Source organism: Mobula birostris, chromosome 10 (genome assembly GCF_030028105.1).
Source record: "Mobula birostris isolate sMobBir1 chromosome 10, sMobBir1.hap1, whole genome shotgun sequence".
NCBI lineage: Eukaryota > Metazoa > Chordata > Chondrichthyes > Myliobatiformes > Myliobatidae > Mobula > Mobula birostris.
The window spans coordinates 144,858,749-144,876,536 of NC_092379.1; the positions used below are offsets into that span (position 1 = coordinate 144,858,749).

A 17,788-nucleotide genomic window follows, 5' to 3' on the forward strand; every position below is an offset into this window, starting at 1 on the left:
GTTGGAAAATTAAGTGGTGTTCCTCAAAATCAGCTCTGTCTTAGCAAAGTTTGAAGTTGTTTATGGAGGTGCGAATGGAAGAATGTATTACCAGTTTGAGAGAGATGTTAGGGCTTTGTGTGGACAGCTCACATTGGAATAGACGTATCAGTCTTCTCAAGAAATCGATCATTAATGAGACTGAAGGTTGGTTGCCATGGGTTTGATATTTACTTGTCTCCCACACCTCTGTCTCACAGACTCTTAGCCCAGCTGCACGACATGGAAACAGCCTTTGATGGATTCTGGGAAAAACACCTCCTGAAGCTTGAACAGTGCCTGCAGGTCTGGAGATTTGAACAAACTTTCCAAGAGGTAATTGCATAGGTCCCAACCCATCTTTGAATGACCTCATCAGATTCAGATTCACATTCGAGTTCAATGCACAAAACGTTGGAGGAACTCAGCAGGTGAAGCAGCAATTACACTCAGTGACCACTTTATTAGGTACCCAATGAACTGGCCACTGAGTGTATGTTTGTGATCTTCTGCTGTAGCCTGTCTACTTCAAGGTTCAACATGTTGTGCATTTAGAGACGCTGTTCTGCACACCACTGTTTTAACACATAGTTATTTGAGTTACTGCCATTTTCCCGTCAGCTTGAATCAGTCTAGCCATTCTCCTCTGACCTCACTCATTAAAAAGAGATTTTCGTCCACTGAACTGCCTCTCATTGGAATTCTGTTTGTTTTATGCACCATTCTCTGTAAACTCTAGAGACTGTTGTGTGTGAAAATCCCAGGAGATCAGCAGTTTCTGAGATACTCAGGTCACCCCGTCTGGCACCAACAATCATTTCATGGTCAAGGTCACTTAGATCACATTTCTTCCCCATTCTAATGTTTGGTCTGAACAACAACTGAACTGCTTGATCATGTCTGCATGCTTTTGTGCATTGAGTTGCTGCCGATTGATTGTCTGATTCGATATTTGCATTAATGAGCAAGTGTACGTAAAAAAGTGGTCACTGAGTATATTGATATAGATGCTGTCTGACCTGCTGAGTTCCTCTAGCACTTGTGTATGTGTGTTGCTTCGGATTTCCAATATCTGCAGAATCTCCTGTTTTTCAGATTCAGATTTATTTATTTATCACATATTCATGGAGATGAAAGATCCCATGGCACTACACTATACACTCCTGATCATTTATCTTAAACCAACGTCAAAGAAGAAAAATAGGAGCCTAATAGAATTAGGCAATTCGAACCGTCAAGTCTATTCTGCCATTCTCTCATACCTGATTTATTATCCCTCTCAACCCTATTCTCCTGCCTTCTCCCCGTACCCTGTGATGTCCTGACTAATTAAGAACCTATCAATCTCCACTTTAAACATAGCCAATAACTTAGCCTCCACAGCTGTCTGGCAATGGTTTCCACAGATACACCACCTCTGGCTAAAGAATTTCCTCATTACATCTATTCTAAAGGGACGTCCTTATATTCTGACTCCGTGCCCTCTGGTCCTGGACTCCCCTACTATCGAAAACATCCTCTCCACATTCACTCGGTCTAGGCCTTTCAATATTAGATAGGTTTCAATAAGATCCCGCCCCCCCCCATTCCTCTAAAAGGCCCAAATCCATCAAATGCCTTTTGTGGCGAATATGTTTCCTGGAATATCTTCCCACTTACAAGATTTCAAATGAAATTATTAGTTACAAGTCTTTGGGATCTCCTGAGATCCAAACAGACACAAACAAATAAAACACTTCTTTTAATGTAGTATGACTGATACCAGGTTTTGAGGAAGTGTGCTAGCCAATATGCATGGGGGGTTTTTTTAGTGCTTTTTCTGAGAAACAGAAAAGAAAAATGTCCATGAATGTAAAGTGTGTTAGCTACAATGAAGTGAGTGAGCCTCCAGTTCGATGTAGACACTGGGCATTTTCTGTTTTCAATGCACTAAATATTTATGCCTGTGTTCAAGACTCAGTTCATACATCATGCTACTGTGGCAGTGATTTCCAAATTAATCTGCAATGGCAGTGTGACTATTATTTATTTATTCAGTTGTTTAGAACGCAGAACAGGCCCTTTTGGCCCAATAGGCTCTGCCACCCAGCAATCCACCTATTTAACCCCAGCCTAATCACAAGACAATTTACAGTGATCCATTAACCTACTGAGGGATATGTCTTTGGACTGTGGGAGGAAACTGGATCAGCCAGAGGAAATCCATGTGATCACACGAAGGAGATACAGACTCCTTACAGACAACACCAGAACTGAACTGGAATGCCCTGAGTGTAATGTCACCCAGCATGGCATTGGCTACCTTCAGAATTCAGAGACACGCCTTCCAGATCCCCAATACTCTTCCTGCCAAATTATCACAGGTTTGCCCTTGACATACGTCGATACAATGGTCTAGTGATTAAATCAGCAGACTACACTCCAGTAATCTATTGACCCACTACACTGATTCTGGAGAATTTGGATAAAACAGGTTTTAATTTTGAAAAGAAAAAATTTTAAATGTTAAGAAATTTAAATGTATATGTTTATAGAGCAAGGTCTCAGCAATCAAGCAATATTTCAGTGCAACCTGATTTTGTAAGTTTTTCATAAAATATGTGTTTTTCCTGTCATTACTTAGTTTTTGCCAGACACAATAAAAAGCTAATTATTCCTATTTATTTAGTCTTAAATAGATTTAGAGCTTTTAAGTTATTGTGTCTACACCATAGGTATACATATATGCTGTTATATGTCGAATATTCACTTTTGTTCATTTTTTATACTGTTTCCCATGAACTCCTTTTAAAAACTCTTACATCACGCAAATTTTATCATTAGCATTAAATATGCAAAATAACAACTTTGGACATAAAAAACACATTTTTAATTTTATAGAGACAATTACTTTAAAATCAACTGTTTTGGAGGAACAGATTGTAAGCATATTAATTTAAAACAAAGAAAGTTCCGTCTCACGGTGGTGACTGAGATCTGACGGTGGTGACAGTGGCCTAATTACAACAAGCAATTCCAAACTTTTCACCACTCAAGTCAATGCTTCCTTGCTTAACAACTTTATTTAACAATTTGGTACAACAAATAACAATTTGTCATGTACATTTTATCCTTCTGTAAATATTAACAATGGTAAACAGCAAAATAAAAACTACAGTACAACTGCAATGTTTAAGCATAAACATCAGAAAACACACCAGGAACTTAAAAAAAATTCCATCCATTTCTGGGCTTGAAAATCTTCGAAAACGTTCAGTCAGCTTTATCAAGAAGTAGACGATTAATATGCTCCTCCTCTATGAAGTCCGTGACTTCAGCAGACAGGTGGTAGATCTCCCTCGTCCTGCTTGCAAGACCCGGTGATGATGGCTCCATCAGTCTGACCAGAAACTGGTACGAAGCACATATCCTTTCCACCTGGTTTTGGATAGAGTCGCGTGTTGGGCCCATGAGGGTGGAAAAACTCCACTTGAACATCTTGATAATGAGCATCCACAGTGACAACTTTTGCTAACCACCAATTTTGGTCATAAATGACTGCAAGCCAATCTTCACAATTAATGACACCACCAGATATATCTCGTAGTCCCATCAGGACCACCCTGGGGTTCCTGCTCCATTTCTTCCATCAGCATTGCTAAAGGCCCTCTGTTCTTTCTCCATTGTGGTAGAGCCATCATCTTCCTCAGCCTGTACCCTGGCATGTGTATTTTCAGTTATCTGAAATGTTGTTGGGCTGAAACACTGGTATATCTGTGGCTCACTGCAGAAACACGACAGTGATCTTCAATGGATGCTGTTTCCGTAAGGTATGACCTGATGGATTTTCCTCGTTGCTGATACAGATTTTAGTGGTTGAGAAAGGAGTGCATCATATGTCTGCCTGTCACCTTCAGCAATATGATAGAGCTGAGTACTGCAAAGGCTTCTCCCAACCATCTCATCAAAGATTTTGCTTCCCTGTAGCATCTGCTCTTTTTTTCTTGGTGATTCTTGTGTTCCTTTATTTCTAGTTTGCTCACGTCGCCAATGCGTTTTCAGTTTGTTCTTATCTTCTATTATCTCTTGAAGTTTATTTTGCGAAGCTTTCATCTCTCTCAAGTATCTCGCTCTTATTTTCTTTCTTTCCCTTTACTCTGCTATAGACTGCCTACTGCGAGCTGGCTCCTGTATAGTCTGATCCAATGGACTATCTGGAGGAGTTTCTGGGCGTTCTGGGCCCTTTCTCTTACGCTTTCTCAACTCTTACTGTCTATATTTCCATGCCTTTCTCTTACTCCTCTTTTCCCTTTCATTCAAATCACTGATAGTTTTTATCTTCCCATCCTCTACTCTCTTCTTCGATCTTTGCTTTTCCTTCCTCAGGTATTCCTCCTTTAACTCTGGCTCACTATATATTTTCTCTCTCCGCCTTTTTTGGTATTCCCTGTTTCTTCTCCTTTGCTCCTCCACTGATAGCTGCTGCCTAGCCATAACTTCCTAAAATACATAAAAGAAAGGTCAGAATTTAATGGAACTACTATGAAATTGTGCAAAATTACTATGAATTTAATTATGTTTAATTTGGTGAAATTTTATAAAATGATTATGAAATGGTGCAACTAAATTCATTTATGGTTTTAGTCATTGGGGATATATAGGCATCCGTTAGTCTCATGAGACCATGGATTTGCACTTTGGAAGGTTTCCAGGGCATAGGCCTGGGCAAGGTTGTATGGAAGACTGGCAGTTGCCCATACTGCAAATCTCCCCTCTCCATGCCACCGATGTTGTCCAAGGGAAGGGCATTAGGGCCGATACAGCTTGGCACCAGTGTCGTTGCAGAGTCATTGGGGATACATATAGTAAGGAAATATTGTAGGCCTGTGTGTGGAAGAAATAAAGGGGAAATTATATATATTATATATTATTTATTATATATTGAAACATTACAAGCCATATTACTATTTATTGTGATCATAAATTATATTCAAGCCTCCACAGAGGATGATGTGGATGTTTTTGTCAACACTGTCAAACTATGTGTCACCACCATCGGGCAGAAAACCTGACGGTGGTGACAAAACACACGTCTTTACACGACATGCACGAGTTGTATACAGGAGCCATCTTGTTTTCCCTCTGTCGCTAGTTGCCTCTGGCCTCTACTTAAAATGCATAAATTTAAAATAATTCTTTCTATACAAAAGAGACTGTTGACACATCATGGTTGTGACAGTAGCAACATCAATAAATATGTAAAAATTATTGAAAAATAGCAAACTGACAGGAGCTTGTTTGACCTTGTTGCATTAGCAGATGTGGAGGGTGGAAAGGGGGTCCTCAGGAATATAGTTGACCATGTGGCTGCCTGATTTTATTGCTTTTTTTAAATATAAATATCTGATGGTGTTGACGAAAACTTGGGACACATTTTGGGCAACCACAAAATAAGAGTAAATGTTGAAAATTCACTGATTTAGTTTTAAAATGGTTTTTCACTCTACTCTTTCATCTAGCATATATATATTATACATTTGAAATGACTTTTTTCACACTTTTTTATCAAATTGAAATTATAATCTCTTGTCTGAGGACAATTGATTTTGTGGGTACTGGGCTATCATATAATCATATAATTTATAAAATTAAAAACAAACATATGAAAAAATGTTGCATTTGTGCAAAAGACCCTCAGATGATCAACCCTGATTATTTGAAATAAGAAAATGTTATTCATTTTCAATGGAATTAGCACTTGAAGTGGGACATGTTTTCGCCGAAGTCTGCATGAATTTGAATCCCATGACAGTGGCTGGTGAATTTATATTCATAGTTAAATCAATGTAATTCATTATATCAATAGCTTATCTAGTTGACTAATGTACTTCAGGGAAGAAGATTTGAGAAGACCATAAGATATAAGAGCAAAATTAATCCCATTTGGCCCATCAAGCCTTCTCCACCGTTCTGTCATGGCTGATATGTTATCCCTCTTAACCCCGTTCTCCTTGCCTTCTTCCTGTAAACTTTGACGCCCTTATCAACCAAGAACCTATCAACCTCGGCTTTAAGTATACCCAATGAACTGACCTCCACAGCTGTCTGTGGCAATGAATTCCACACATTCATCACCCTCTAGCTAAACAAATTCCTCTCATCTCTGTTCTAAATGTATGTTCCTCAGTTCTGAGACTGCGCCCTCTGGTTCTAGGTTTAGAACTTCCAAAAATGGATCACTTAATATTTTTTTCTGATTGAACACCATTTGCCACTTCTCAACCCAGCTCTGCATCTTATCAGCATCTCCCTATAACCAAATTTTAGAGTTCTCTTTGGAATGGTTTCCCCAGTCACACATTTTGTGAGAATATTCAACTGGATTCTGTTCTGCAGGTAAAGATGGCCTTGGACTATTTGTCATCCGAGGAAGGAGACATCCCCGAAACTGGGGCCAGTGTTGCTGAATCAGAACAAGCTCTTCGTGAACTAACCAGCTTGGAAGAGAAATCTCAGGTAAAGCGTACAGGCTGCAATTCTGTTGAATTCCTTGAGTGAGGGTCGACCATAATACACAGGCCCAGGGCAGTATGATGTGGAGACCAAGCTGTTGCCCGTGTAGCAGGCTCCCCCTCTCTGTGCAGCTGATGAATGGCAGAGACCGATATAAGTTGACACCTGCAGTGTTGCAGGAGTTACCAGTCAAAGTTGGACTGCCATAGGAATTCCAGCTCCAGACCGTTTTTCCTGTAGTTTAACTCCCAAAGCTTTTCCAGGACAGGGTATAACTGCAAGGTAGTGGAGGTTTGACATCAGAGTTTTCCTTCTCTGTCCCTTATGCATCCTTATATAAATAAGCTATGTTATGTATTTATTCTATGTATTTAAGTTACTTATATTTATTGTGTTTTTTTATTATTTAAAAAAAAATAGGCATCCGTTAGTCTCATGAGACCATGGATTTGCGCCTTGGAAGGTTTCCAGGGTGCAGGCCTGGGCAAGGTTGTATGGAAGACCAGCAGTTGCCCATGCTGCAAGTCTCCCCTCTCCACACCACGGATGTTGTCCAAGGGAAGGGCACTAGGGCCGATACAGCTTGGCACTGGTGTCGTTGCAGAGCAATGTGTGGTTAAGTGCCTTGCTCAAGGACACAACACGCTGCCTCAGCTGAGGCTCGAACTGGTGACATTCAGGTCACTAGACCGGCGCTTTAACCACTTGGCCACGCGCCAACATTATTGTGTTCTTTGTCTTACTGTGTTTTTTTGTGCTGCATCGGATCTGGAGTAACAATTATTTTGCCCTCCTTTACACTTGTGTACTGAAATAGACATTAAACAATCGTAAATCTTTTCTAAAAAAAAGATGGATTTTGTAAAAGAAGTTGAACAATGACAAAACTAAATCATGTCTTATGAAACACACACACACACACACACAATGCTGGAGGAACTCAGTTGGCCAGGCAGCATCGGTGGAAAAGAGTACAGTCCACGTTTCAGGCCGAAACCCTTCAGCAGGACTTCCAGCATCTGCTTATTTTCTCTTGTTCATGACTTATGAAATCTTGATTTATGAGAATACAATCACACTGACATTCTGTAGCAATTAGTTCACAGAGATTAGAAAGGGAATAATTGATTAGCTGTCAAAGAGTTGGTAACATAGAGACCAAATCAGGTGATGTACATTCAGTGGAAACACGGGGCCGCGGTCTTCTGAGGCACCCTCAAATTGACTTGTGTGCTCTTTGCAGAAATTGATCGGAAATGCTCAGGCTCTGATCTTGCAGGGTGATCGGTTGATATCTGATCACCATTATGCAGAGGATTTAATCTGCGAGAGATGCAGTGAACTCCGGCACTACTGCAAGGACTTGCTCGATGACATGAGAAATAAGTACATCTCTCTGAACAAATCACTGGAATTGCACATCAGATTACAGCAGGTAAGCTAACACTGATAAAATAAGATTAGATTTATTTCTCAGATTTACGTCAGAACATACAGTACAGTGAAATGTACCGTTTGTACAGTCCGAGGATGTGGTGGGGGCAGCTTGCAAGTCTCCTCCGTTAGCCAAGTGGCAGAGTTTTAAAGGTTCTGCATGGATACAATAAACATTCAGCATACAGCATCCTTTGTATGTTCAAGTGGGAGTCCTTACCAATCAGATTACATTGCCAAAAACAACTGTATGAGGTATCGCTTAAAATTGACTTTATCACATATACATCCACTATTGAAACACACTGTGAAATGTGTCATTTGTATCAACAACCAACACAGTCCCAGGATGTGCCCACAAATATCACCGCCCATTCTGGCACCAACATAGCATGCCCACAGCTTACTAACCTTAACCCCTTCATCTCTGGAATGTGGGAAGAAGCCAGAGCACCCAGAGGAAACCACACGGTCACAGTAAGGAGAATGGAGTACAAACTCCTTATCAGCAGTGGCAGAATTAAACCCTGATGCTGATCACAGCTGTGGCAAAGTGTTCCGCTGACCACTATCTTGCCGTGCCTCCTCTCTGAGCTTCACTTTGTGTGCATCTTCTCAAAATTCCTCCAGCACCAAGATTAGAACATGATGACTCTGTGGACTATGATGGAAGCTGCCACAATGCTTTCATACCAGTGGTTGGAGTTAGATCAAAATGCCGGAAATAGCATTGCTGGAGAGAGAAACAATGTGACTGTGTCAGCTGTGTGACCTTCCATCAACTCAACTAGATTAGCTAAAGATTATCTTTATTCTTCACATGTACATTGACACATCAAAACATACAGTGAAATGTATCGTTTGCTTCAACGACCAACACAGTCCGAGAATGTGCAGAATCTGCCCGAAAATGTCACTACGCTTCCAGCACCAACATAGTAAGAAAGACTTGTCCCGCATACAGTAGATGATTTCATTTCAACTGTAAGAGACGGTGAAGAGATACGGGTTAGCTTTATTTGACACATCTCAAACTTCAAAGGAAAGTTTATTATCAGAGTACATACTCATCACCACATACAACCCTGAAATTCATTTTCTGCAGGCATACTTAGCAAATTCTATAGAAGAGTAACTGCGAACTGTAAACATCAGGAACTGTTCACTGAAAAAAAACTGTGTAAATGCAGATATAAATAAATAGCCATAAATAACAAACATGAAATAACAATATAACAGAGTCTTAAATGAGCATAGTTGTCCCCTTTTGTTCAACAGCCTGATGGTTGAGGGATAGGAACTGTTCTTGAACCTGGTGGTGTGAGTCCTGAGGCTCTTGTACCTTCTACCTGATAGCAGCAGCAAGTAAAGAGCATGGCCTGGGTGGTGAGGATCTTAATGATGGATGCTGCTTTTCCATGGCGATGTTTCGTGTAGATGTGTGTGCTCAATGTTTGGGAGGGTTTTACCTGTGATGTACCGAGCTGAATCCATTACCTTTAGTAGGAATTTTCCCTCAAAGGCATCGGTGTTCCCATTCCAGGCTGTAATGCAGCCAGTCAGCACACTTTTCACCGCACACCTATAGAAGTTTGTCAAAGTTTTTGATGATATGCTGATTCTCTGCAGACTCCTGAGGAAGTAGAGGTGCTGTTGTGGTTTCTTCACAATTATATTTATATGATGGGTCCAGGACAGATCCTCTGAGATAGTGACATCCAGAAATTTAAAGTTACTGACCCTCTCCCCCTCTGATCCTCTGATGATTACTGGCTAAAGGACCTCTGGTTTCCCTCTCCTGAAGACTAGACTCTGTTCCTTGGTCTTACTGACATTGAGTTAGAGATTGTTGTTATTACACCACGCAGCCAAGTTTTCAGTCTCCCTCCTGTATACTGATTCATCACCCCCTTTGACATGGCCCACAACAGTGGTGTCATCAGCAGACTTGTATGTGGTGTTGGAACTGTACTTAGCCTCACAGTCACAGATGTAAAGCAAGTAGAACAGGGACTAAGCTCACAGCCTTGTGGTGCACCTGTGCCGATGGAGATTGTGGAGGAGATGTTTTTGTCAATCCAAACTGACTGGGGTGTACAAGTGAGGAAATCCATGATCCAATTGCAGAAGGGGATATTGAGGTCTAGGTCTTAGAGTTTACTGATTAGTTTTGAGGAGATGATGGTGTTAAATGCTGAGCTGTAATCGATAAGGAGCATCCTGATGAATGCATATTTGCTGTCTAAATGTTCCAGCGTTGAAAGATCTGCACTAAAACTTCCAAACATGTAGTGAAATGTGTCTTTGCACTGTCGTTTGCGATATGCTGGGGCTACGTGTCGCCATGCTTGTGGCACCAACGTGGTATGCCCAGAATTTACAAGTGCTAATCGGTACTTCTCCGGAAAGTGGAAGGAAACTGAAGCACCCAGAGGAAACCACGCAGACACGGAGAACATATAAACCACATGGACATGGAGAACATATAAACCACACAGACACGGAGAACGTATAAACCACACAGATACGGAGAACATATAAACCACACAGACCACACAGACACGGAGAACATATAAACCACACAGACACAGAGAACATATAAACCACACAGACACGGAGAACGTATAAACCACACGGACACGGAGAACGTATAAACCACACGGACACGGAGAACATATAAACCACACGGACACGGAGAACATATAAATCACACGGACACGGAGAACGTATAAACCACACGGACACGGAGAACGTATAAACCACACGGACACGGAGAACATATAAACCACACGGACACGAAGAACATATAAATCACACGGACACGGAGAACGTATAAACCACACAGACCACATGGAGACGGAGAACGTATAAACCACACGGACACGGAGAACATATAAACCACACGGACACAGAGAACATATAAACCACACGGACACGGAGAACGTACAAACCACACGGACACGGAGAACATATAAACCACACGGACACAGAGAACATATAAACCGCACAGACCACACAGACACGGAGAACATATAAACCACACGGACGCGGAGAACATATAAACCACACAGACCACACAGACACGGAGAACATATAAACCACACAGACACGGAGAACTATAAACCACACAGACATGGAGAACGTATAAACCACATGGACACGGAGAACATATAAACCACACAGACACGGAGAACGTATAAACCACACGGACACGGAGAACATATAAACCACACAGACACAGAACACATAAACCACACAGACCACACAGACACGGAGAACATATAAACCACACGAACACGGAGAAAATATAAACCACACGGACACGGAGAACATATAAACCACACGGACACGGAGAACATATAAACCACACGGACACGGAGAACGTACAAACCACACGGACACGGAGAACATATAAACCACACGGACACAGAGAACATATAAACCGCACAGACCACACAGACACGGAGAACATATAAACCACATGGACGCGGAGAACATATAAACCACACGGACACGGAGAACATATAAACCACACAGACCACACAGACACGGAGAACATATAAACCACACAGACACGGAGAACTATAAACCACACAGACATGGAGAACGTATAAACCACATGGACACGGAGAACATATAAACCACACAGACACGGAGAACGTATAAACCACACGGACACGGAGAACATATAAACCACACAGACACAGAACATATAAACCACACAGACCACACAGACACGGAGAACATATAAACCACACAGACACGGAGAACATATAAACCACACGGACACGGAGAACATATAAACCACACGGACCACACAGACATGGAGAACATATAAACCACACAGACACCACAGACACGGAGAACATATAAACCACATGGACACAGAGAACATATAAACCACACAGACCACACAGACACGGAGAACATATAAACCACACAGACACGGAGAACATATAAACCACACGGACACGGAGAACATATAAACCACACGGACACAGAGAACATATAAACCATGGAGACACTGGGAACATATAAACCACGTGGACACGGAGAACATATAAACCACACAGACACGGAGAACATATAAACCACATGGACCACACAGAAACGGAGAACATATAAACCACACAGACACCACAGACACGGAGAACATATAAACGACACGGACACAGAGAACATATAAACCACACAGACCACACAGACACGGAGAACATATAAACCACACAGACACAGAGAACATATAAACCGCACAGACATGGAGAACATATAAACCACACGGACACGGAGAACATATAAACCACACAGACACAGAGAACCTATAAACCACACAGACCACACAGACATGGAGAACATATAAACCACACAGACAGGGAGAACATATAAACCACACGGACACGGAGAACACATAAACCACACAGACCACACAGACACGGAGAACCTATAAACCACACAGACACAGAGAACATATAAACCACACGGACACGGAGAACATATAAACCACACAGACATGGAGAACATATAAACCACACAGACACAGAGAACATATAAACCACACAGACACTGGGAACATATAAACCACACGGACATGGAGAACATATAAACCACACAGACACAGAGAACATATAAACGACACGGAGAACATATAAACCACACAGACACTGGGAACATATAAACCACACGGACATGGAGAACATGTAAACCACACAGACACGGAGAACATATAAACTCCTTACAGGCAGTGGTGGGAGTTGAACCCTGATCTTTTGTGCTGGAAAGTGTTGTGCTAGCTGCTATGTTACTGTGCTGACCTGCTAATCACTTAACTGGTTGGTAGATTGGTTTATTCTTGTCACCCGTTCTGAGTTGCTGTGAAAAACCTGTCTTGCAGATGGTTCGTACAGATACTTTGAGGTAGTACAAGGGAGAACAATAACAGAATGCAGAACAAAGTGTTACAGTTACAAAGGGAATATGGATAGATGTTAAAATGCAAAGTCATAACGAGGTACAGAACTGTGCAAAATTCTTAGGCACATGTATGTAGTTAGGGTACCTAAGACCTTTACAGAATATGTATTTATCAGTGTGGTGTGGAGGGCGAGATTGTAAATCCGGCAGGAGCAAAGGATGTGGGGAATGGTGAGGGTGGCGTGCCGCAGAATGGGTATGAGACAGATAGCAGAGAAGGAGTGCCAGGGACAGGGGGTGGTGAGGGTGTAGACACACCTAGCCCTGAGACACCAGGCAAAGTCATTTGATTCAAAGCAACTGGCTTGTTGATCATTACAGATTGTGTTTCCTGCTCCCTCCCCTCTCCCTACCCCTTTTCCCACCTATGATTCCTCTTTCCCTGTCCCTTCCCATGCTCAGTCCATGCAGATATAAGAATCAGGTTTATCATCACTCATATGTGTCATTATTTTGCATTTTTGCACAACAGTGCAAGGCAAAAATTACGTCTTAGGCACTCCAGCCATACATATGTGTCTGTCTTTTTCACAGTACTGTAGATTGTGCGGTCAAGAGTCCATCTTATTATACTAGGGAAACGTTCAATAGTCTGACAACAGTGGGATAGAAGTTGCCTTTGGGCCTGTTGGTGGATCTTTTTAGGCGTTTGTGTCTTCTGTCTGATGGGAGGGGGGAGAAGAGAGAACGAGGGAGAGGAGTTGTACAGTTCAGTTCCTCCTGGTCTTCATCCTCTCACTGTCCTTCCTGTGTGTTCCCTCTGCCTTTCCCTCCCTCTCTGTGATTTGCAGCTTTTCTTGTTAACTTCCTCCACGTCTTTCACCTGGAAAGTTTTCTCCCTCCATTGATGCTGCCCGACCTGCAGAGAAAACCCAGCCTTTTCTATCACTTTCAAAGGATTTCCAGCAAGTTCATAAGACCATAAGACAAAGGAGCAGAAGTCGGCCATTTGGCCCATTGAGTCTGCTCTGCCATTTTATCATGAGCTGATCTATTCTCCCATTTAGTCCCACTTCCCCGCCTTCTCACCATAACCTTTGATGCCCCAAATACTCAGATACCTATCAATCTTTGCCTTAAATACACCCAATGACTTGGCCTCCACTGCTGCCCGTGGCAACAAATTCCATAGATTCATCACCCTCTGACTAAAAAAATTTCTTCGCATTTCTGTTCTGAATGGGCGCCCTTCAATCCTTAAGCCATGCCCTCTCGTACTAGACTCCCCCATCATGGGAAACAACTTTGCCACATCCACTCTGTCCATGATTAGACTTTGAGGCACTGGTGAAAAGGAAATTGCTAAGAGAATGGGAAACTGCCATCTCCAATTCCACATCAGACAGATGTTGATCGATGTGAAAGGACGTCAGCACGTGATGGTAGAGTGCACTAGTTAGAGGTTGATATTGCGATTCAGTGGTAAATTGGTTTATCACAAGGTAAAGTGAGAAACAGGTTTTCATGCTCTTCAGACAGACCATTTCACCAGGGGTGGGGGTGAGAACCGGACTGAAGGAATTCAGGATAAGACGAATGGTAAAAAAGCAAAGGTAGCGTGCAGTCAGACTGGCAGGAAGGGTAGGCAAATGGTAAGGTAAAATTGCAGGCAGCAGGGTGAGTATCAGTGCATTAGGGATGCAGAATCAAAAAGGGTAGCAAATACAGTACTCAAAGTGTTATATCTCAATGGACAGAATATAGGAAATAAGGTGGATGATCTTGTTGCACTTTTACAGATTGTCAGGTATGATTTTGTGGTCATCACTGAATCATGGCTGAAGGATGGTTGTAGTTGGGAGTTGAATGTCCAAGGTTACACATTATATCGGAGGGACAGGAAGGTAGGCAGAGGGGGTGGTGTGGCTCTACTGATAAAGAATGGCATCAAATCAGTTGAAAGATGTGACAGAGGATCAAAAGATGTGGAATCCTTGTGGGTGAGTTAAGAAATGGCAGTTATATACAGGCTAGGACGTGGACCTCAGATTACAATGGGAAATAGAAAAGGCATGTCAAAGGGGTAATGTTGTGATAGTCATGGGAAATTTTAACATGCAGGTAGATTCAGGAAATCAGGATGGATAATGGATCTCAAGAGAGTGAGTTTGTTGAATGCCTAAGAGATGGCTTTTTAGAGCAGTTTGTTGTTGTGCCTACTCGGAGATCAGCTATACTGGATTGGGTGTTAGGTAATGATCCAGAGACAATTAGGGAGCTTAAGATACAGGAACCCTAAGGAGACAGTGATCACAATATGATTTGAGTTCAACTTAAAATTTGATAAGGAGAAAGTGAAGTCTGATATAGCGGTACCTCAGTGAAGTCAAGGAAGTTACAGTGGGATGAGAGAGGAGTTGGTCAAAGAAAACTGTAAGGAGCTGCTGGCAGGGATGACAGCAGAGCAGCAATGGCATGAGTTTCTAGGAAAAATGAGGAAGGTGCAGGATAGATGTGTTCCAGAAACAAAGAAATACTCAAATGGCAAAATAGACAACCATAACTGACAAGGGCAGTTAAGGCCATTCTAAAATCAAAAGGGAGGGCATACAACAAAGCAAAAATTAGTGGGAAGATAGAGAATTGGGAAGCTTTTAAAAACCTACAAAGTGAAACTAAAGAAATCATTAGGAGGGAAAAGATGAAATATGAAAGCAAGCTAGCAAATAATATCAAAATGGATAGTAAAAGCTTTTTCAAGTATACAGAAAATGAAAGAGAGATGAGAGTGGAAATAAGACATAGAAAATGAGGCAGGGGAAATAATAACGAGGACAAGGAGATGGCTGATGAACTAAATGAGCATTTTGTATCAGTCCTCTCTGTGGAATACACTAGCAGCGTGCCAGATGTTGAAGGGTGTGAGGAAGAGAAGTGAGTACAGTTACTCTTACAAGGGAGAAGGTGCTCAAAAAGCTGAAAGACCTAAAGGTACATAAGTCACCCAGGTCATCCTAGGCTTCTGAAAGACATAGTGTAAGAGATTGTGGAGGCATTAGAAATAATCTTTCAAGAATCATTAGACTCTGGCATGATTCCAGATAACTGAAAAATTGCAAGTGTCACTCCACTCTTTAAGAAAGGAGGAAGGCAACAGAAAGGAAAGTATAGACCAGTTAACCTGACCTCAGTGGTTGGGAAGTCATTGGAGTCAATTGTTAAGGATGAGGTTATAGAGTACTTGGTGACACAGGACGAGAATAAGACAATGCTTGCATGGTTTCCTTCAGGGAAAATCTTACCTCATAAACTTGTTGGAATTCTTTGAGGACATTACAAATAGGGTAGATAAAGGGGATGCAGGGAATGCAGTGGATGTTGTATATGTGTGACTAGTAGTGTTCCACAAGGGTCTGTGTTGGGACTGATTCTTTATACGTTGTATGTCAATGATATGGATGATGGAATTGATGGCTTTGTTGCCACGTTTGCAAACAATACGAATATAGGTGGAGGGCACAGCCTCGGGATAGAGGGGTGTCCATTTAAAACAGAGATGCAGGGAAATTTCTTTAGCCAGAGGATGGTGAATTTGTCGAATTTGTTCCACAAGCTGTGGAGGCCAGGTCTTTGGATGTATTTAAAGCAGAGATTGAAAGGTTCTTGATTGGCCAGGGCATCAAAGGTTACGGGGAGAAGGCCGGGGAGTGATGCTGAGGAGGGGGAGAAAGGATCAGCCATGATTGAATGGCAGAGCAGACTCGATGGGCCAAATGGCCTAATTCTGCTCCTATGTCTTATGGTCCTATCGCCATATTAGTACAAAGATTGAAGGAAATTTTATTATCGAAGTACATGTATGTCACCATATACAATACTGAGAATAATTTTCTTGGGGGCATTTTCAATAAATCTATAGAATAGTAACAGAATTAATGAAAGTCTGTCCATCTAGGGCATTCAAGCAGTGTGTTAAATATGACAAACTGTGTGAATACAAAAAGAAATAAATAAGCAACAAATATCGAGAAAATGAGATGAGAAGTTCTTGAAAGTGAGTCCATTGCTTTGTGAACATTTCAATGATGGGACTAGAGAAATTGAGTGACGTTATCTCCTTTGGTTCAAGAGCCTGATAGTTGAGGGGTAATAACTATTTGCCTACCAGTGCGAGTCCTGAGCCTCCTGTACCTCCTCCAGTGAGAAAAGAGCATGTTCTGGGTGGTGGGGGTCCTTGATGACGTATGTTGATTTCCTCAGCAGTGTTTTGTGAAGATATGCTTATATGTGGGGTGGGCTTTAACTATGATGGACTGGGCCATATCCATTACTTCCTGTAGGTGTTTCTGTTCAAAGGAATTGATGTTTGCATTACCAGTCCTTGATACTATTAGTCAATATAATCTCCACTACCCACCTATAGAAGTTTGTCAAAGTTTTTGATGTCATGTGAATCTCCACGATCTCCTAAGCAGAGGTACTACTGTGCTTTCTTTGAAATTGCATTTACATGCTAGCCCAGGACAGCTCCTCTGAAATGGTAACAGCGAGGAAGCTGAAGTTGCTGGGGCGGTAACTATGGGAAAGATTGAAGGGAAGGAAGCAAGAGGAAGACAAAGACAAATGATGATGGAGACAGCAGCCAGAGAACTGGAAATGAATACCAATGAATTGATCCACTTGACCCGAAACAGGAGTGTGTGGGCCATGGCAGTCAAAGCTCAAACTGGCCATGGCACCTGATGATGATGATGATGATGAAATATAAGCTATGTTATTATTGTGTTCTTTATCCTATTGCATTTTTTGTGCTGTGTCAGAGCTGGCATAGCAATCATTTTGTTCTCCTTTTTAATTGTGTCCTGGAAATTACATTAAACAATCTTGAATCTCTTTTGGAAATTTGGGTGGAAGGTAGAACCAGGGAGCTGAC

The 17,788-nt window shown here is 41.7% G+C and overlaps 1 protein-coding gene across 1 annotated transcript in view; it reads left to right on the forward strand.

The window, feature by feature from the left end:
• mcf2a (MCF.2 cell line derived transforming sequence a) overlaps positions 1–17,788 on the forward strand; it is a 182,952-nt gene that overhangs the window by 97,603 nt on the left and 67,561 nt on the right. The window contains exons 9-11 of the mRNA XM_072269779.1: positions 240–354; positions 6,394–6,513; positions 7,754–7,945. Of these exons, the coding sequence (XP_072125880.1) occupies positions 240–354; positions 6,394–6,513; positions 7,754–7,945 (427 nt within the window). The remainder of the gene's footprint in view (positions 1–239; positions 355–6,393; positions 6,514–7,753; positions 7,946–17,788) is intronic.